Genomic DNA, 20,110 nt, shown 5'->3' with positions numbered 1-20,110 from the left:
TATGAGTTTGCTAGCTTTTGCTTCCTGGGTGATCTTAGATGACAGAGTCAGCCAGCTTCCCAGTATTTTCCAGGAAATTTTGTACTTCTAACACCAGATAGTGAACTGGGAGAACAGCATGGACAAACCCTTTTTTTTTTTGACAAGTTGGTTAACCAAGGAGAACAGGGACTTTCACTGGGAGATGCATTTGCTTAAAGGCTAATTTCTTACTAACCTATCAAAAGCAAAAGGAAAAATAGAAGATGCACAGGAGGAGAGGAGTAATGAATCTCATTACTATGCCTGTTTGCTCATGGTAAATGAGTTCATATTAGAGTTCTGTAGCCAGGTCTGGTTCAAATTATCACATCCACCAAGACCATAGCCGTTTGCCTGATAGGTTAACTTCTTAAGAGGCTTTAATTTAGCATATTTTCCCTGCCTTGGTCAAAGTGGCTGCCGATCTGTATTGTGATCTATGATTTCTTATAAAGGGAATGTGTGTAGAGCCAAAACTGTATCTGAAGCTGCTGAATTCCTGAAGGAACACAGCCAGGGCCAAATACTGCTACCGTGTGAAGAGTGACTGGCAAGACTCTACAGGGTGTGACTATGAATATACATAGGGCACTCATGGTCAGGTCTCTTGTACAGTAAGTGTATTCCTCTTTCAAGAGAGACATTTCTGGAAGCCCACTCTGGTCAGCATCACCTGACAGGAAGAACAAAAACAACTAACACCTCTACAGCCACTATGGAGAATTTAATCCTCTCCTTCCTTCTCCTCTACAGCCTTGAAAATAAAAAGGAAAAAAAAAAAAAAGAAAAAAAAAAATAAAAAAATGTTTGACAAAGCTTTATTTCTCCCTGCAGAGATTTCAGTGCACTCAGGCTTTTACCTAGAGATCTGGGAGTCACCAGCCAAGCCACTGTTTTTCTTCCATTCTCACAGAGACAATAAGATTCTTCTTCCTTTTCCACTGCGGTAGCCAGGAAATTAGTAGATTGAGCTAGAGTCAGACTGACCTGTCAGTTGTAGAAAGATGTAATCAGGGAGGGGTGATCATGAGAGTCAACAAGAGCGTATGAAGGAGCTAGGAAGAATCAGCAATAGTCTCGTAGCAGAGAAGGAGGAACTTGAATGATGGATTTTGGTGTTCAGAGAATGTGGGAGCTATAATAATTTCAGGAATGAGGGGTATAAGCTACTCAGAGATGAGATAGAGGGTAGGTGAAGGAAAGAGGTGTACAAGAAGGCATATAAGTACATAAACATCCCTTACCCTGATACAGGCTGTCAGGTAGTTGAAAACAGTGGCTTTCAGCATGAAGGCCTCACCACGCACCACAGAGTAGGGCAAGGTGAGCTCTACAAAGAAGGGCTGGAAGGCTTTGAGGGACACAGTTGGAGACAGGCCAAAGCCAGCACTTGCCGAGGTGCAGAATGCATTGGCTTTCCATTCAGTGATGGTGTCAGGGATGGTCACATCCAGTTCAGCATTTCCCTCTGAGCTGGTGAGGGACAGAGAGCAAGGTTAGAGTGGGGATTTTTATGTTATTTTGGTGACTATCTGTATACCTTTCAGCTTACTAAACAGTACTCCCTGTGTAAATGATGGGGCATAGTATGTTTGTTTTTGGAGGGCCACTCCCATGCATCTCCTTCCAGCCCCCTGCCATTGCTTGCACAAATCTAACCACAGCTGTGGGTAATTCCATCTCAGTGGACTGCCAAGTAAACTCTGCAAACAATGAAAGACTTTTTTTGAACTGAAAGGCCTATAAAACATGTGAGATTCACATTTGCACCTTATAAAACTCACTTAATTAAAAAAAGGAAGGAGGGAACAAGCACAAACCACTCACCTTACAGATACTAAACTCCAAATCCAGGTTTCTGGGAAATACTTTCGAACTGTCTCTGTTAGCTCCTCAGGAGTACTTAATGTGCTATACGGTCTATCCCGCTCTGGACCTGAATGTGATGAGATGAAAAAGAAATCCACTACCAGTAACTCCAAAGATCTACACCAGCATGAAACTGTAGTCTGAGAAAGTGACAATCTATGTGGTAGTCAGAAGCTGTGCTGGCATCAGATGGTTGGTGAGCAGTGAGCCAATAGTACCAGAGATGGGATTTATTAGCAAGGGCTGTCCCTCTAGTATTTCTCATTGGTCTCCAGAACTACTCATAATGTTAAGTTAACGTAAGCATGTTAAAGCACAAAGCCATTTATGACCTTCTGTGCCTGCAGCCCTTTCCCTTTCAGGTACACTGTCTTAGCACGACATCCTTTTCCATTCTATCAGATTAGCTAGCAATGGAACAACCTGTGTTGCAGTGGTTTTTGCAGGGTTACTATGTCTGGAAAAACCTCCTCCCCCTTCTGGTTAGTGGCATCCCCCAGGGCTCAGTACTGCGTCCCGTCCTGTTCAACTTTTTCATCAATGACCTGGAGGAGGGGACAGAGTGCCTCCTCAGCAAGTTTGCTGATGATACCAAGCTGGGAGGAGTGGCTGATATACCGGAGGGCTGTGCTGCCATTCAGAGAGACCTGGACAGGCTGGAGAGCTGGGCGGAGAGGAACCTCCTGAGGTTCAACAAGGGCAAGTGCAGAGTCCTGCACCTAGGGAAAAATAACCCTAGGCAGCAGTACAAGACAGGGGTTGACCTTCTGGAGAGCAGCTCTGCAGAGAAGGACCTGGGAGTGCTGGTGGATGACAAGTTGACCATGAGCCAGCAACGTGCCTTTGTGGCCAAGAAAGCCAATGGTCTGCTGGGGTGCATTAGGCAGAGTGTTGCCAGCAGGTCAAGGGAAGTGATCCTGCCCCTCTACTCAGCCCTGCTGAGGCCTCATCTCAAGTACTGTGTCCAGTCCTGGGCTCCCCAGTCTAAGAGAGCCATGGAGCTACTGGAGAGAGTCCAGCGTAGGGCTATGAAGATGATCAGAGGGCTGGAGCATGTGTCCTATGAGGAACAGCTGCAAGAGCTGGGCCTCTTCAGCCTGAGGAAGAGAAGACTGAGGGGGGATCTTATCAGTGTGTATAAGTACCTGAAGGGAGGGTGTCAAGGGGATGGGGACAAACTCTCTTCAGTTGTGCCATGTGACAGGACAAGAGGCAAGGGGCAAAAATTGAACCACAGGAAGTTCTGCCTGAACATGAGGGGGAATTTCTTCACTGTGAGAGTGACAGAGCCCTGGAAGAGGTTGCCCAGAGAGGTTGTGGAGTCTCCTTCTCTGGAGATCTTCAAGGCCTGCCTGGATGCAACCCTGTCTAACTTGCTGTAGGTGACTCTGCTGAGCGGGGAGGTTGGACTAGATGATCTCCAGAGGTCCCTTCCAACCTTACTGATTCTATGATTCTATGATCAAACCTCTGGCCTCCAAAATAACAAGACCGAGGGATGCACAGACTGAAAACATGACGTTGAAATTTGGGACTAAGAGAGATGAAAGTAGATTTTTTTGGCTATAAGGAATTTTTCACATGTAAAAATCATTCCCAAGAAAATATTCTGAGTTTGAGATGAAATTTTGGTGGGAAAAAAAAAAAAGCTTTTGTTTTTTGTTTTACTTTGAACAGTTTGAGAAAGAAAGTGGAGTGAGAGGGGCTGCGTTTGCTTCTGTTGGACAAAAGAAAATAAAAATTCACCCAAACAAATCAATACAGATGAAAAGTTCCCATTTTCCACATGCCAAAGTATTTGAGCTAAACTCTATTTCTGGTCATTGTCAGCTAGGCTAAATTCCTTTCTACATTTGGATAAAAGCCATGAAGGTTGCAGGAATACATATTATCCTATCAGTGGGTACCTCCAGTGTCTGAGAAGGTCTTGGAGAAAGAGTGAAAGATGCTATCAGAACTGTATCACATAGCTCCTAGGACAGCAGGAATGACAGGTGGTCTGCCTGTACAAATGAGGTATTTCAGTCTTCTCACTGCTATCTATTCCAAGTTAAAATAATTAAAAAGTATCCATCCTGCATTTCAACAATCTGTGTTATAAGCTGAAATTGTCTTAAAACTGAATATGTATGGATATAAAACTGATTATCTACAAAAGAGCAAGTTCACGTGCCAAGAGAAGACTCTGAATCAGTTTTACAGCAAAAATAACTCAGATTTTACAGCATGCACCCCTTAATAAACCCACTGATTAAGACTTTCAAGGAGGATATGGGCAACTCTGCCTCCCAAAAATCTTCAGTGTAAGAATTAAGACAGCCCTTCGAAATAGAATGGTCCATTTTAGCTGAGGCTTCTGCCACTTGCATCTTATGGTTCTAAATCCCTGGAATGAAGCCTATGTATTTGTCACTGAAATTTTTCTCATCTACTTTATTCGGTTTTGGCCTCTCAGAATACAGGATGATTCAGCAAGGACAGGCTGAAGAAGGTGCTGGAGACACCTTAAGCAACAGCTGGGAAGCAAAGTCTAGTGCTAGTAAACAGAGAATTCAGCAGTACAGTAATATTTGTGCCCTATCAGAGCCTCTAAAAACAATCTGGACCTACTGACTTCTAATGGGGAGTAATCAAAGCTAGTGTGCAGGCTTTCACAGTCCAGCAAGAGACATGCCTCGCACTCATGCAGAAGCTGACATCTGTGGACCCACCACAACAGTACTGCTTCCAAAGGTTCAATGTACAACCCCAGCCCTTGTTTGAGTGTCCACTCTGAAATACAGACATGATCTCTGCCCAGAACAGAAGCGACAGCAAGGCTGTGGTCCTTTACCGCTTGTCCTGAGTGCATGCATAGGTGCTCCAGGCAGGATTATATTTGCTGCAGGGACGGCTTCTAGAGATACGAAATTCTCAGAGCTGCAATACCAAGGTTTCCTCACCTTGGAATTTGTAAAAACCTTTAAACCCATTTCCTATGGGAGAAAAAAGTAACATGAGTTTTCTTCTGATTCTTATTGAGGTTTACACAACAGACCTGACACTGGTATTCTATTGTCTCAGAAGCAGAACTTGATTACTGTCTACGGACTGGACTTTGACCTGATCCTCTCAAGCCTGGCACCTAGGAGGTTCAGCAACCGAAAATGGATTCCCCTCTCTAGGGCACTGGTTCCAGTCCACTTCCAGCCATGCAGTCAGGATGAGCCAGAGACTAGATATGAATACTCCTCTCTGGAAGCAGACATCTGGGATACGATGCAGCTCAAGGGTCTATTGACTTATTTGGGGTAATTGTAATGGCCCATGAACATTTAACTTCAAGGTCTTCAGTTAGACCCTCATGTTAAGTCAATTCCAAAGTTTTTCCTGTAAGAAGGAAACCTCATATAGGCAGAATCTCTTTTCTACCAAGTCGGGGGCAAAGCTGGCAGGACAGGTGAAACTTATGGCCCTCACTGAACTCATCTCTGGATAAAAATTAGTGTCCATCTGCTCAGATTCATGAGCCCTTCCCTTGTTATATTGCAGCTGCCACAGAAGGCTTAAGAATCCTCAGTCCTACCCCCACTCCAATCCCCAACGATGGAAGACAGCCATACTTTTAAGATGCTGTAAGTGTCCTCTTCATTTACGTCCACTACCGGAGAATAGGTGATCCCATTCAGAATTATCTTCTTCAAAGGGATGCAGTCCTCTTGGGGATCCTCCAAGATCATATGTGAGCCATAGCGATAGTCACGTAATTCCGTCACCGGCAGCAAATCATATATCTGGGCAGAAAGAGCCAGGGTAAGTTGCATTTTCAGTGCCCACTGTCACAAAATACAGCTGAGGGAGATGGGTGCAAGCACCATAACAGCCACATCATCTGCACATGTACCCATACAACCATGATCCTCCTTGTGGTAGGAGCAATGGGAATTTGAAAGTCCAGAAAAGTAGATCTAAATTTGGAGATATTCCTTCTTTTATTATGAACAGCATGTTAGCTTAGTTATTATGGCTCAGATATGTTAATAATTATATACTCTGGCAGGCCTAGCTGCAGCCCTTTATCTGTATTCATGGATTGTTGTTTCCTGCTTGGCATGAGGGGAGTAAACTCTGACACTTCCAGACACTACTCCAAGAAAATAAAACCATAACCAGAGAGAATAACTAAATAATTATCATTAACATAAGACAGTTTTTGGCTTGGGCCAGGAGTATCAGCCCCATTGAAAGAGCTTCCCAATTACTACCTCTACAACCATGTAAAATGCTTAAGAAACATCTGCTGGCCAGTTCCTTTTGTCCATTGAAGAAAGATGAGAAACATGTCAGGAGAACATTCCCGTGACAGCACGGACAAGAAGGATTGATTACTGTTTTCACCCGAACACTGGCTTGTTCTTGCTCTGACCAGGCCCTGAGTTAGTGCACAGACTTAGCACTTACAGAGAAGGGTGACAGTTCGGCCTCTGGCTTCATGAGGAGAACACTCTTGTCCACAGCTCGGACAGCACAGAGGGAGTTTGGAGAGGCTCTGAACAGCAGGTGAGTGTCAGAAGAAGGCAGGCCTTCGGAAGGAGAGAAGCTCAAGTCCACCTATAGCCACAGGAAAAGTTATGTCTTGGATAACCTAAGCCTTGCAAGATTTTTCCCTTCAGTTGGATGCATCAGTTCTAACCTTAAGAATGCCACAATAGATGCTCCCTGCAAATTCTTGCTAGCATAATTTGCTTTTTATCATCATCTCACATGAGTTTGTAATAAGATGGCTATTCTGCATAAATCTTCTCTCTCTTCAACAGCACAAATTCTTCCCTGACATAAAACCTTCAAAGCATCCTCAGAATAAACAGATTCCCTTACAAAGCAGGACAAACTGCCAGTGTCCCTGATATTCCAACCACAACCCCTGGTGTTCAATCATTCCAATCACAGTATGCCTTCTGCTGACACTCCCATTTCTCCCAGGGCAGTCTCACAACACTGCGAATAAGAAAGCAATATCCTTCAGGAAATGGCAGAACAAGGGCTTCAGTAAAATTGCTACTGGAAAAAACATCTAACATAGTTATGGCCCAAAGTCAGGGCAAGCTGTACTGATACCAGCTCTGAATCCAGGAAGCTTTTGTAAAGGAAAACAGTATATAAACACATAAATCACTTGACATTTGTCAGCTTGCATCCAGACCTAGCAATAGTGCAGAAATTGACCTCTGAGATATGAACAAAGTTCATGTGACCAAGGTCCTACAGTGACATTCATCTCAAGAAGTCATTTAACTTGGCTTCAAACAGGACAAGGGGTTGTATTAACAATATCCTGTCTACCATTATGAAGTTCTGCAGGGCTGTTGTGAGGCTTCTCTGTTCTGAGGACTGCTCATACATCATTCTGCTCTTCTACATGAGGAATTCGTGGAGCCATAAGGGAATCATGACACATGTGTTAACAGAAGGCTTTTTCCCTTCTGCCCTCTTTCAGTCTCATCAGTGCTATTGAAGCACTGTTCATTGTTCATATGCAGAAGGCATATGCAGGTAAGATTTAGCTCCATTTTCACACATCAAAAATTACAATGAGTGGATAGAATGTAGGGGAGATGAGAAATCCAACAAGTACTAGCTCTGCTCCTTGGATTGAGGCTGCATGTGGTTTACTTGCACTCCATGACCACACAAGCTGCTACTCTGTGGCTGGAATGAATTTGCAGGAAGAGGAATCAAACACATGGGCTGCAGTATGACTAAAAAGCATGTAAGTGGTCTCCTTTTTTCTTATACTAGGCTAGCAGAAAGATCAGTGGGTGTGTCTTGTTGTAAAGAGCAGTTTTAGTTATGTGGTCTCTGCTAGCACCTTTTCCCAATAGCTGATCTCCAAGCCAGCACAAGCAGTAAGCAATGAAGCTACCTAGAAATTTTAATAGGTGGTTTGTCATGGGATGATAAATCTAAATAAATGAGCTTGTCCAGACTTCAGTCTGATGGTTGCTTCCTCAAGAAGTGAACACTTACCTTATTGCTGAAACATCTTTCTACCTTGAACTTGGTTGAATCAGCGATAACCTCCCTGCTAGGGAAAATGGTGTAGACAAGTACTTGGGCCACTGGAGCAATGTCAGCTTGTACAGGCAGCTGTAGCAAGAAGACCCCATTGGCTAGCAAACAAAACAAGAGTAACAAGTTAATGGACAGGAAAGTTGTTCTTGGAGCATCCAAATTTCTAGGTTTGACTTCATGCTGAACTTCATCCCAGCCATGATAAAACCCCAGAACACCAAGTGGGATGCATTTATGCCCACAGAGATGTATAAGCCTCACTGTCTGACTGAAAAGGTCTGGTTCCAGTCTTACTTTTCATTCCACAAGCATGCTGACTTTTGGTCCAGCTTCTATAATCAGACCATCAAACTGTGTGTCCTAAACTTTGAGGAGCCCCAAGGAATGCAGTGACCAGAAGAAAGAGAGCTGGCACATGGCATTAGAGCAAAGTCTATGCAAAGCCCAAAATAAAAGTAGAGAAAAGAAAGCCTTCACACTTCTGTCTTAGGGGACAAGGAGATGCAGAGCCCTTAACTGCATGTGGAAACAGCCTGTGTATCTGCCACAGTCATACAGCCTCCTAGGACAGACATAATTTGAGGGGTGAAGGAAACTCACCACTTTCATGGTCCAAATCCAGAGTGTTTGTGCCTGCTCGCTTAATGATTCCTTTGGCCATCACCTAAACAAAAGGTGAAACACTCCTGTGATTAAGCTTATGCGTAAGCCAGACCTTAAAGACATGGAACCTGAGAGGGCAACAACCAAACTGTTTCTGCTGGTTGCTTCCTGCTCAGCTGTTCTCTGCCCTTCTGCAGCGGAATCCCAGTGCTCACCACAGAGGCAGTGTGACATCCTCCCTCTTTTCCTCCTAACCCAGGCCCTCTTTTTCTGGGAAAAGAATATGTGAAAGATGATGGGAAACTGTTTAAAGCCTGCTGCCTCAAACCACAATCTCCATCTCTGCCCTGCTACAGCTACCAATGATAATCTGATTGTTTGGCAGATGCCAGCTTACCAGGTAGTAAAAGACGATTTTCTTCTTTTCTCCTATGCCCTCTGGTGTAAGGATATAGTGCACTCGTACCTCCGTGGTGCAGCCACAGCTAAGTGTCTCAGACTTGGGCTCAATTTTGAGGAAGCTCTTACTGGGGGAGTAAAAGCGTTCTACTTGGAGATAACCTTGTTCATAGTATGGAATAACCCAGGAATGGTCATAGCAGTAGGGCTGTGTTTTGTGAGTTGCCTGGAAAAGGAGAAAATATTTACACAGATTTTCAACTACAGAGTGCTGAACTGGTGCCAAATTTCATGGCCCGATATTAAAGGTTTGCTATTTCTTGTATTAAAAAACAGATAGACTACAAAGAACAAATAGTCTACCAAAAAAATAATAAAAGAAAAAGAAAAACCAAACAGGTTTGGAAGATGCAAGGCAATGGGGCATCCTCAGCAAATCATTGGGAATGATCTCCCTGACAGAGAACCTGGGGTTTTGCTCAAACAAGCTGTATGTATTATTTGTTTATTTATTATTAGTAACAGCTCAAGAGCTCTTTACCAGAATATCCTAGCCTAATTCACTGTTAGTTTAATGTAAAAGAAGTTGATTTATACTCTTCATTATTGTTAATGGTGTTGAAGAATATAATAACCATAGAATCACTACAATGGGTGTTTTTTTTAAAAATAGGATAGACTACCCTGAGGCAGATTTGTCTAGGTACGGTTAGTGATCCCTTGAAGCAGAATAGACTGTATCTCCTGTGTTCCTTCCAACTCTGTAGTGCTATAGCCAAGTAGAAATTCAGTAGCTAAAAACTAAATACAGTTGTCACATGGAAACTTGGTTTGTTGTATGGCTATTTCCATCACACTGATGTCAAGGCTGTCATGAACAACCAGGAACAAGAAGCTAAGCTCTTTCGCATATATAGTACAAACACTAGCACTACTACTCTTTTAGCCTACTGATCACTTCATCACCTCCTTGGCTGCCAAGACTCACCCTAATTCCAATAGAATTGAAGTCAAACATGGAGGTGTTTAGAGCAAACCACACTCGGCCCTCTTCATTTGTCGTGTAGTTGGTCTCCTGGCCTCCAGTTAAAGAAATCTTTATGGTTTCATTGGCAATTGGAATACCAGAGCCATCCTCTAGTTTCACCTGGAGGAGTAAAAACAGTTTAGTATAGGAGAAAAACAATACCTGCCAGCTGAGCAGATAGATATGCCACAAGGCTAAGAGTGTTGGGTCCATGCCAGACAGGGAAGTCTCCACTATACTTTACATGTGCATGACCTATCTTTTTCAGAGAGCTGCAAACTTTCTGAATCCTATCTCTTTGGACCTTTATTATCTCCAACCTTGGGTTAGAGTACTGGACATGGAGATGACATGTCCTCACAGCTGTTAGACTTCCTGGTCAAGAGGACACCATAAAGCAGAATCTTGACTTGCCTTAAAAGTAGGAAGCCAAGGACAGAGAGGTAAGCAGAATGAGGTCTGTGCTCTCAGTTGCTGTACCCTTACTCCAGAGCTGGCAGAGGAGAGGAGGTCCTCAGGATTTACTGAGGTCGAGCATCTTTCATAGAGGAGGCCATGTATCCATTCAGCAGGTTCAGTAGCATGATTGGCATTCATGAAATTCCACTCTTTATGGTTTCCCTACCTGCCCAAAGAAGGGGATTCCAGGTTTGTAATGGGAATCTGTCTCCTCAAAGGTGACTTTGCTAATTGTGGTTGTGATCTCAGAGAAGCTTGCTCCAGTCAACTCCACTCCTGCAGGAAGAACCATCAAGAATTAATTTAACTCTGCCCGACCAGAATTACTGTGCCTCCTGGCCAACTCTTCTTTGCTGGACAAGCAATTCTATTCATGTTCATCGACTCCAAGGAGGAAAATTTTAGGATTCTAGAACTGTGAGTCTGTTTTTGTCCCTACCCTACCTGGCAGGCACCTGTGCTGGTCTGCTTCTGAGCTGCTTACACAGCTTTTTGACCCAAATGATTCATACCTGTCTCCTCCTCTTTCATCTTAGCCTCCACATGGAGCTTATTCTGATATCCAGTTCTCTTGAGCTGGAATAACTTGGTCTTTACCACTTTAGAAACACAGCCATGGTTATCTGTCTGTTGGAAAAAAACAAACAAGATTTTTATCATCTCACGTACATAACATTTATACAACTTAATGAACCCATGTACTGCCTTGAGGTGGAAGAGAAGCCCATAACTTCACTGGACATTCTCTTCATTACTTTTTAGCAAGACTGGAAAAGAATATAACTTGGCAAGGAGGATTCAGAGAAACATCAGAGCAAATTGTTTACCAGGCTTGGAACTTAGGAGATATTTGTGTATGTGCGTGTTTGTGAAGTTTGAAATTCCAAATAGTTGATATAAAAACATAGAGAATTATTCAGGTATATGTCACAGAGGAAATGTTTGCCAGATATCAGGCACATTAGAACATAGCTGCTGGCTTAAAATGCAAAAGCAGTATGAATGATAAGCCAAAGCCTAGGTAAGTGCAGCAAAAAGATGACAGCTTTCCAAAGCTTGCTGCCTATCTTCAGCGTCTTTATCTAAAAGGCTGCTTGGAACAGAGATTAGAACAGCTGATCTAATTCTTCTTTAGCATGGATAACAATAGCAGTGACAGGGTTGTAGGGATAATGCTGTAGAAAGCCCCAAGGACTACAGGCATGTCTTCTGCTTGTTCACTTGTCCCAGCACTTTTCCAAAGCTATTATTACACTAACTTCTATCAGTGAAGCTAGCACTGTTGCATTTGCCTGTGCTTCAAACTAGCTTCTATTTTGCTCTTAGCCTGAAGAATGAACTTCTTGTTTCTTGTCTGTCTGTTCTAATCAATGCTACTAAATGGTTTCCTCCTTGCTCTAACTGCATCATCCTTCCCCAGTTTCTGTTTTTTTCTTGCATCAAACACACACCCACACATTGTCTCTAGTGTAAGCAAACCCCAATTCTGCTCTTACTATTTATGCTTATTTTATTTCACTTCTTCCTGATACTCTCTACATTCCAATTCTAAACTTTTACTGTTTCTTTCATATTTTCCTTCTCCATTGGCTTCTTGCCAACACATATCTTTCTTATTGTGGAGTCTCCTTCTCTGGAGATATTCAAAACCTGCCTAGACACGATCCTGTGCAATGCGTTCTAGGTGACCCTGCTTGAGCAGGGGGGCAGACTAGATGATCTCCAGAGGTCCCTTCCAACTTCAACCATTCTGTGATTCTGCGATTGCACAAACCCTCTCCTTATTTTTATACATTTTATCTTGCATCCGGTCTTCTTTCTTCTTTCAGTCTTCCTTAAATTACTTAGAGTTTCTCCCCTCTGCACATTCATGCTCGTATATACTCCACCAGAGCAAAACCTCTGCATACAGGACACATTCAGTACACAATATTCTCTCATATCACCCTGCCCCCAAGAGTAATCATTATTCACCTGCCCAGAGAATTCATCGCACACGGCCTTTGCCTCTTCACCATAGCAGGTGGTGGCTGGGTGTTCAAAATTCCGGCATACACGGAAGCTCACAAGGCCAGGAACAGGCTTTCCAAAGGTGTATCTACCAGCAAGGAGCATTGAAAGAAAAGCATAACCATTAGGAATGTAAGAGGGATGCATAAAAATGATTAGCCTACCCCTATGGGAGCTAGGACCTGGAACTACCTCCAGGACACATCAGGGTCATCACTAGAAGTATAAGATGGCAACAAATTTGATAGCATTTTAGGATCAAGCATCGCAATGGGGGCAGGAACTCTGGATCTTATAGTCATGATTTCCCTTCTGGGAATAAAACATAAGTCTGTAGAAACTAAATACCATAATGTTTATTTAATGGAGAACAGACTTTGTCTTATAGAATATGTTGCAAGTATCTACACCACCACCTCATTCTGATACAACTATTTCATGTGTGTATTTGCCCTGCCTCTTTCACCTCAGTTTGCAGCACCTGCTGGGACTCTCTTTTTATGATGCTGGGAACACACCACGTAGAACTGAATGAGGTGGTCTGAAGGAAATAGGACAGCTCCATCACTTTCCTCTCAACAATGACAGAAGTCATGCTTAAACTGTCTTTCCCAATTAAACTGTACTGAAAACCTCCTCCTTAGCACTGCAGTCAGTCTTAAATACTCTATGATTCTTATGTTAGTAAATATGCAAAAAAAAAAAAACAATAAACAGAAAAACAATGGATGTTTTTACATGTTACAGTCAAATTACCCCAAACAATAGTTGTTACAAAGCCTTTTTATTAATGGTAGATGTAGTCCATTTGGACCTGGGACTTCACACTTCTCCATTTCCTCCCCACAAAAAAATATTGATAAAAATAATAAAGTATCACATCTCAGTACCCCAATTGGGATTGAAAAAGATTGAAACGAGACTCACAGACCACAAACTGTCACCTTCAGCTGCTCATCAAGAATGGTGATCACCCTTGGCATTTTCACTGTTACTTCAAATTTCGGCAGCACTGCAGCAGAACCCACAGGAACAAGTGGATGTGATGGAGAATAACATAGGAATGAGACAAGAAGATTGCTCAGAGGCTGCTTTCACTGAGGCCCTAAAAGCCTTTCATATCTAACTAGCCTGGCTCACCTGCAAGTCCCATTGAAATCAATGAAAGCCACAAGTACTCAGCAGATCACTGTGCCAGGTTATCAAGACAGGATTATTACTGTTCAAATGCAGCAGCTGCTTAGGTAGCTCATGGATTATCAGTCCCACAGAGGTAGGATATAATTAAATAGAGAATTAGTCAGCAGAAATCTCCCACAGACACACAGAGCTGAGACCACAGTCTAGCCTCTGCATTTCCAAAGCATATAGATCTTATCCAATTTGCAAAACAGAAAAAAAATACATAGCTTCTCTGGTGACCCACTCACTACATGGTGACATCACATCCAAAGCCAGCTGCAGGAAAGGAAGTGGATGGTGACTATCTTGGGAAAACTAGAAAGGATTCAGGGCAGTGGAACAGTCATGTAATTGAAAGAGGACAAAGGATTTTCAGAAGTCTTCTCTCTGCTGCATGAGCCAGATCATTCCAGACCATGTAACCGGGGCTGCATCTGACTTACTGAAGTTGAGGGAGGCTGTGCTTGTTGCATGGGAAGGAAGGGCCATTGTGTGTGTGTGTGTGTGTGTGTGTGTGTGTGTGTGTGTGTGTGTGTGTCTGTCTGTCTGTCTGTGTCTGTGTGTGTGTCTGTGTGTCTGTGTGACTCTGTGTGTGGGAGTAGGGGCCAGGATCCCATTTTCCAGCCAATCAGATGGGCTGGTGTTGGGGAAAGAGCACCAGAGAAAGGCTAAGGCCACCTGTGACCTACAGGCTTAGTTTCTGGAAAAGGGCAGGCAGGATCTGAACCTATGTCCCTGGCCTAAACCAAAAGGTCAGAGCTTGGTATTTACACAGGGGAGAACCAGACTCATAGCATGGCACTTAGGTGTGGAACTATCTGGAGATGGGGCTGTGGTTTTAAACCACCTCTCAAAGATGGTGCAGCTTCTGACTGCCAGCACTGACTGCCCAAGTACACTCACTCTGATGAAACCCTTGCTGAGATGGGTAGCCAGATTTCTCTGGGGAAGAATGCTTGCATGGTCTGAGGCTTTGGGAGAAGCAGAGAGTGCTAGTTCAGTTCTTCAGTTTTCACTCCTCAGAAGGGGACGATATTTGGGAGGAAGAAGACAGACTTTTTCAGCTATGCTGGGTATCCTGCTCTGATCTACTACATTGTTCACCTGAATTTTCATGCCTCACTGGGTTAGTTGCCAGGGACTTGAAACTGTGTACTGCAGAAGTAGTTACCATACTCCTCCACAGAGAAACGATGTTGGATTGTCTTCCCAGAAGCCTTCTGTGCCACAACTGTGTAGGTCCCTTGGATGGGCTCAGAGGTGAGATTGAAGAACATCTGGATTAACCCTCCTTTTAACTCTGCCTTTGTCCACTGGTATACACGGTTTTTCTTGGGATCCTACAGAAAACAATACCATAAGGTGATTGTGACAACAGTGAGTGGCTCCAATGAGAACTAAAAAACACTGGCAAAGATGGTGAGAGGAGGCCCAATCCCAGGGTTGCAAAGGGCTGCAGGGCAGGAAAGAGGGGCTCTAGCAGAGTTCTGTAGGGAGCCCGGGGCTGGACAACAGAATTTACTGTAACTTTGGTGTGGAGTACATAGCTGCCATCATATGAGTTAAGGTTTTGCATATTCGAATTAATGTTATGGACCTTCTATATAGGCAAGATTCATCTTGAGGCAGCTGGTAGCTAGGCACCCCATGCTGAAGTATGATAGATCTGAACATGAACTGAATGTCCATACATACCTCAATATAGACCAGTGGAAACTAGAAAGAGAAGGAATGAAACAGTGTATTTAGAATTATCATTTAAACAGAGAGCAACCAATATGATCAAATGGCCATGGCTATGACCATCACATTTCAGTGAACAAGCTGATCACCCAAACACTCTGATATAGAGCCACAGAGCATTATGAGGTACATCAAGGGAGGGGCACGTCTTTGTCTCAGGCATTCAACTAAGACAGAAAAGTCAGCTGAAATTACTAACTCTGGATGATCTGGAATACCAATTAGGGTAGGCTAACCAAACCCATGTGTGCATTGTGATAATGACAGATTTGCTCACTGATGAGATGTTTACATGAGCATTGTCCATTTGCAGTTTCATTCTCAAACCTTTTCAAGAATGCAGAAGGCAGCCTTATGTAGAAATTTGAAGAGATATGGTTAACATGAGCTGAGACTGCCTACGAAATGCATAACTACCTCAGTATAGCAAGAGGTATGTCCCCAAATGTCATTTCTTTCCTCCCTTTTCCCACATGTGTGGCTTAAGACCAAATAACTATTGAAAAGAAGTGTCATACTTACCACCTCATTCAAGGGATGGAAATTTTCATCCAGTGAAACAATTCTGAACAGAACTGGTGGAGAAAGGCATACAGTGAGGTTCCACAATGCAGTCACCAATCAGAAAACATCAGTTGCAAACACAGATGGTACGACAGAGAACAGAGTCATTCTTTTCTAAGGAAATTCCATTCACTAAAAAGCTAAGTCAGGTAAGAAAGTTACCCAAGTGAGAAACAACATTAATAACAGGATGCTAAGAGTATGTCCGCAGGCAGTGTGAATACCTTACTGACCATGGGCATCAGAAACCAACTAATCACAACTAAAGTTACTTAGGTTGGCACTTCGGTTGTATTTGTCTACATCAACTGCAAGGATGCATTTTTACATTGCAGTTAACATTCAGTTTTGTTCTAACCTAGACTCACTTCTTAGGAAGAATGAGTGCAAGGAAACCATTCCAGCACTGTTTGCAAGTTCTTATTAGTTTTGGACAGACAGGGTATTCAGTGTCTCTTTTAGAACATTAGTCCCTCTCCAGGACAAATTTAGGGGATGAATAGCCCAGAAGAAACGGCTTTTATAGTCCTAACCTTATGTCTTCGGTGAGCAAAATCAGCTGTCAGTTTGAGAGCTACTTCATAAGCTAGCTTGAACTTTGGCCCTGTTTTCTAATGGAAAAATATCCAACAATTGTTCTAGTTTTGCAAGGTTTTAGCAAAGGGAATCAAAATCGTATGAAAATAGGTTAAAACGGCATGGGCAGAGCTCCCAAAGGCAGAGGGAGTGTATGCAGGTGCCTTTGGGTACATATGTCTATCTACAGTTCCTCAATTTATTTCCACACAGAGCATTTAAAACACACACTTCAGTCATGACAGACTATTGTTCTGACCCTCGTTGACTGCACTGTCAACATCTGACCAGCACAGCCCAATAGTTTTAATAGGAATTTCTGTTCTAAATGTAAATGCCCACCCATTCCCTGATACCTGTCTGTCCCGGCTTGTAGATGGGTTTGTCTGTCTGAATGAAGACTAAACTTTCAGAATTCTTGACCAGCACTGACTTGCGGTTCCTGAACTCCAGTGTTGACCCTTTCACCAGTACAGTGATAAATGCAACTTGTGACTGGTTATTTGATTTTGGAAGCTGGAGAATAGTAAGAAGAAAACTGTGTTAGTGATTATCTGTAAAGGCCTATTGAACTGAACTGGCCTTTGTGAAATGATAGATCTGACATAATCCTGATGGACCCACTGCAGAGGTGAGGGGAACTGGAATCAGGAAAAAGAGATTGATTTTTACTTGTCCCATATTCCTACTGCTGTGCAATGATTATTCAAGTATTGCACAGCAAATGAACTCCCAGCCCTGCCACCCAATTTTAAAAAGTTCTTACTGCCTTGACCAAAATGTTTTTGTCCTTTTCCTTTTGCTATCCCTGGAGACATAGAATCATCCCTCTTTTCTCTCATATACTGTCCTTAGTCCCCGCAGAAGTTTTCCTTTTCCAAACCAGAAATAACGGACCCTGCACACTTCTCCCTAAACGGCAAATTCAGTCTTCAGTCTGTATCTGATAAACTCAGCCAACATATTAAGTAAGCATCCTGAAGGCCAGTTCTTCAGCCTTCAGGTCAAAGAGATAATCTGTTGTCTGAGTCAGATGACTAACTATCCTAGTTGCCCAGGACTATTGTTATAGTCCTTGGGGCTCTCAGTTCCATTAAGGCATGATTTCCCTGCTTCCTTGTTTCTGAAGCACAGGCAATTATATCCCCATGTGCTCACATTAATTCAGTGTACTGTAACCTCAATGCAAAAGGCATTTTAGATATAAAAGCTCTATCCCAGACTGAAGACCCCCATATGACAGTCTGTGGCTGCTGAAGGATCGTGTGAAGAACAATCTGAGCAACATTTCACCAAACAGCCATCAGAAGTGTGAAAACTACATCCACTTCTTTCTCCTGGCCTCTTCTGCTCCTGTTCTAGAGAGGGGCTGGCTTTCCAAGATTCAGCATTTCCCATTCAGGTAGGATGCTAAGGAGAGCTATAAGAAGGTGTTGAGGATGAACCTAAATGTGATCCAGAGGGAAGTGAACACCTACACAGGGTCACTCTCTCCATTCCTACGCAGAGCCTTAGTTTATCCTTGACACAAGCAGTCAGCCCACAAGTATCAGATACTCACTGAAAATGGGATGCAGGTGAACACGTCCTTTTCTGACACCACTTCATCAATCAAGCTCCTGTTCTCCCCTTGGTACTCCAGTGTCGCACTCAGCGTCACAGACTCATTCAGGTGGGTCAACTGGATGCAGATCTTCTCATGGGTGCCAGTGGATATCAGAAAGGGCAGTAGCACCATGTACTGCCTAGGAAGAAGGGGAAGCACTCGTCAAACACAGAAGCACAGAGGGAGAAGCAAAGGAGCAATAAGAGGTAACAGGAGCTGTACCAAAAGAGCAAGTAAACCAGTCTAATCATCTAATGACTGCAGCCTTCACTATACAGAGAGAGGTGGAATTTATAGGAGTGTAACAAGCTTTCCATCATGTCTCTAACATCGGGGGAAAGCAGAGGGGCCAAGCTCGAAAGTAAAATACAGTTGGAAATTCTCAAAGCAAATGTCTGGAAGGGATATCAGATTTTGGCACAACAGTAGCACTTCCTCCTGGGATCCTAAATGCTGACAGTATGAAGAGCAAAAAGTCGATTGCTAGACAATGTTAGCAGGACTCAGGAGCCGCACAAATGCTCGTGAATAAATGGCATTGACTCCATTCTGCAAATTGTCTGCAGCATTATTCCCATTTCTTGCAGAGACCCCAAATGGCCACAGCGTGGTGCCATATCTTAAACAAAAATGCTGGAGCGAGTTTACTTTTTCACTGAGCAAGCAACTCCCCTCGGGCTCAGCTTGCACGAGGGGGGCCTGCTCTGCCTTATCCAGTCCTAGTTGTAGCTGAGCGTTAGTAACTTACTAACGGTGTCATGGTGCACAGCCCTGCATCTGTGAATCAAACCTGAATCTCCTAATGAAAATAATGCTTCCTTTTGGATGAGCTAGGCTGGCCTTTTCAGTAGTTGTTGGCATCCCCAGAGCAGTGAGTGGCTGGGAGAAGAGCCCTCAACATCTCAGTAGTAATGAAGCACATTCACAGTGGAGGCTAGGGGAAGCCCTGGCACAGCACTCATATCCTTCAGTAAGTTTGCAGGGAGAAAGCTCTGACCCTCTGGCTCTTGACTTTGCCATCTGTTCACCAAATGCTGCAGCACAGCCTTACTTTGCCAGGGAGGAAGGAACATTGCCAAAAATCCTGATCAGATTGTCAGAACAGGGGTTGTCAGAACCCCTTGTGCGCTGCTCCAGCCATATACACACACACTCTTTCATACGCAAGCAGGTACAGGCAAAAGAGAGTGAAGAAATGATGTGTTACAATACGCCACCTTTGCAGTCTGCTAGCACCTCACAGACCTTAACAGTCATACGTCTGTTTTAACAGTGTCACATAATCCATTTTCACTCCATTGGCTGAATTGAAATATATAAATAAAAAAAGAATTTAGTCATTTCAGATCTGTTATTTGTTCCTTTTTTCTTGTTATCAGTGAAACAAATAAACATTCCCTTCCCCTGGACATTATGACCTGGCGGTAGGGAGTCAACCCAAAGTGAAGTCTTTCACTGTCTTAAAAAGAAAATGCAAAAAATCTCTTTTAAGAAAATCTGGCTGTGTGTATAACAGTTATAAAAAGGCTCTTTTTAACCACAGGCTCAATATTGAAGAGAAAGTTTTGCTGAAATGTTTTCAAACCATTTCCTTAAGCAGCAAAAGGTATTATTATAGAACTTTCTCCCTCTCTCTCTCTCTTTTCTTTTCTTTTCTTTTCTTTTCTTTTCAATTGAAGGTATTTACAGATACCCAATTGCACAGACTGTTTTGGGAACCTTTGAAACACTGGAACTCCTGTTTGTTGAAAACATTTTACCCAGCTCTATTGTCTTTATTCCCAGATAAAAAAAGCTAGCAAAAAATGACAGACTGAGTGAGGACAGAGTCAAGAATACTATTCAGGTCTCCTGTCTGCCCAAAGAACCCCATGTTTAGCTTACGGTTCTGTGGTGGGAGAGGTGTTTCCAGAAAGGAAGAAGAGGAGAAGGAGGAAGATGCTTAGTTTGCTGGGCTGCCCATCCTTCCTCATGGTGCAGAGCAAGATGTGGTGAGTCAA

The 20,110-nt window shown here is 43.2% G+C and overlaps 1 protein-coding gene across 1 annotated transcript in view; it reads right to left on the bottom strand.

Moving 5' to 3' along the window:
* Window positions 1-20,110, bottom strand: part of A2M (alpha-2-macroglobulin) — a 31,729-nt gene extending 11,619 nt beyond the window's left edge. The window contains exons 1-20 of the mRNA XM_062571104.1: window positions 19,995-20,110; window positions 18,066-18,249; window positions 16,861-17,020; window positions 15,887-15,939; window positions 15,317-15,337; window positions 14,793-14,961; window positions 13,367-13,451; window positions 12,404-12,527; window positions 10,942-11,056; window positions 10,596-10,705; window positions 9,932-10,090; window positions 8,942-9,169; window positions 8,542-8,605; window positions 7,897-8,039; window positions 6,331-6,480; window positions 5,493-5,663; window positions 4,724-4,865; window positions 1,849-1,957; window positions 1,266-1,494; window positions 882-1,008 (exon numbers count right to left, since the gene is read on the bottom strand). Coding sequence (XP_062427088.1) covers window positions 882-1,008; window positions 1,266-1,494; window positions 1,849-1,957; window positions 4,724-4,865; window positions 5,493-5,663; window positions 6,331-6,480; window positions 7,897-8,039; window positions 8,542-8,605; window positions 8,942-9,169; window positions 9,932-10,090; window positions 10,596-10,705; window positions 10,942-11,056; window positions 12,404-12,527; window positions 13,367-13,451; window positions 14,793-14,961; window positions 15,317-15,337; window positions 15,887-15,939; window positions 16,861-17,020; window positions 18,066-18,249; window positions 19,995-20,083 — 2,632 coding nt within the window. The 5' untranslated portion in view covers window positions 20,084-20,110. The remainder of the gene's footprint in view (window positions 1-881; window positions 1,009-1,265; window positions 1,495-1,848; window positions 1,958-4,723; window positions 4,866-5,492; window positions 5,664-6,330; window positions 6,481-7,896; window positions 8,040-8,541; window positions 8,606-8,941; window positions 9,170-9,931; window positions 10,091-10,595; window positions 10,706-10,941; window positions 11,057-12,403; window positions 12,528-13,366; window positions 13,452-14,792; window positions 14,962-15,316; window positions 15,338-15,886; window positions 15,940-16,860; window positions 17,021-18,065; window positions 18,250-19,994) is intronic.

Source organism: Rhea pennata, chromosome 1, assembly GCF_028389875.1.
Source record: "Rhea pennata isolate bPtePen1 chromosome 1, bPtePen1.pri, whole genome shotgun sequence".
Classification (NCBI taxonomy): Eukaryota; Metazoa; Chordata; class Aves; order Rheiformes; family Rheidae; genus Rhea; species Rhea pennata.
Note: the sequence above shows the minus strand (reverse complement) of the source record. Positions and strands in the feature narration are given on the sequence as shown.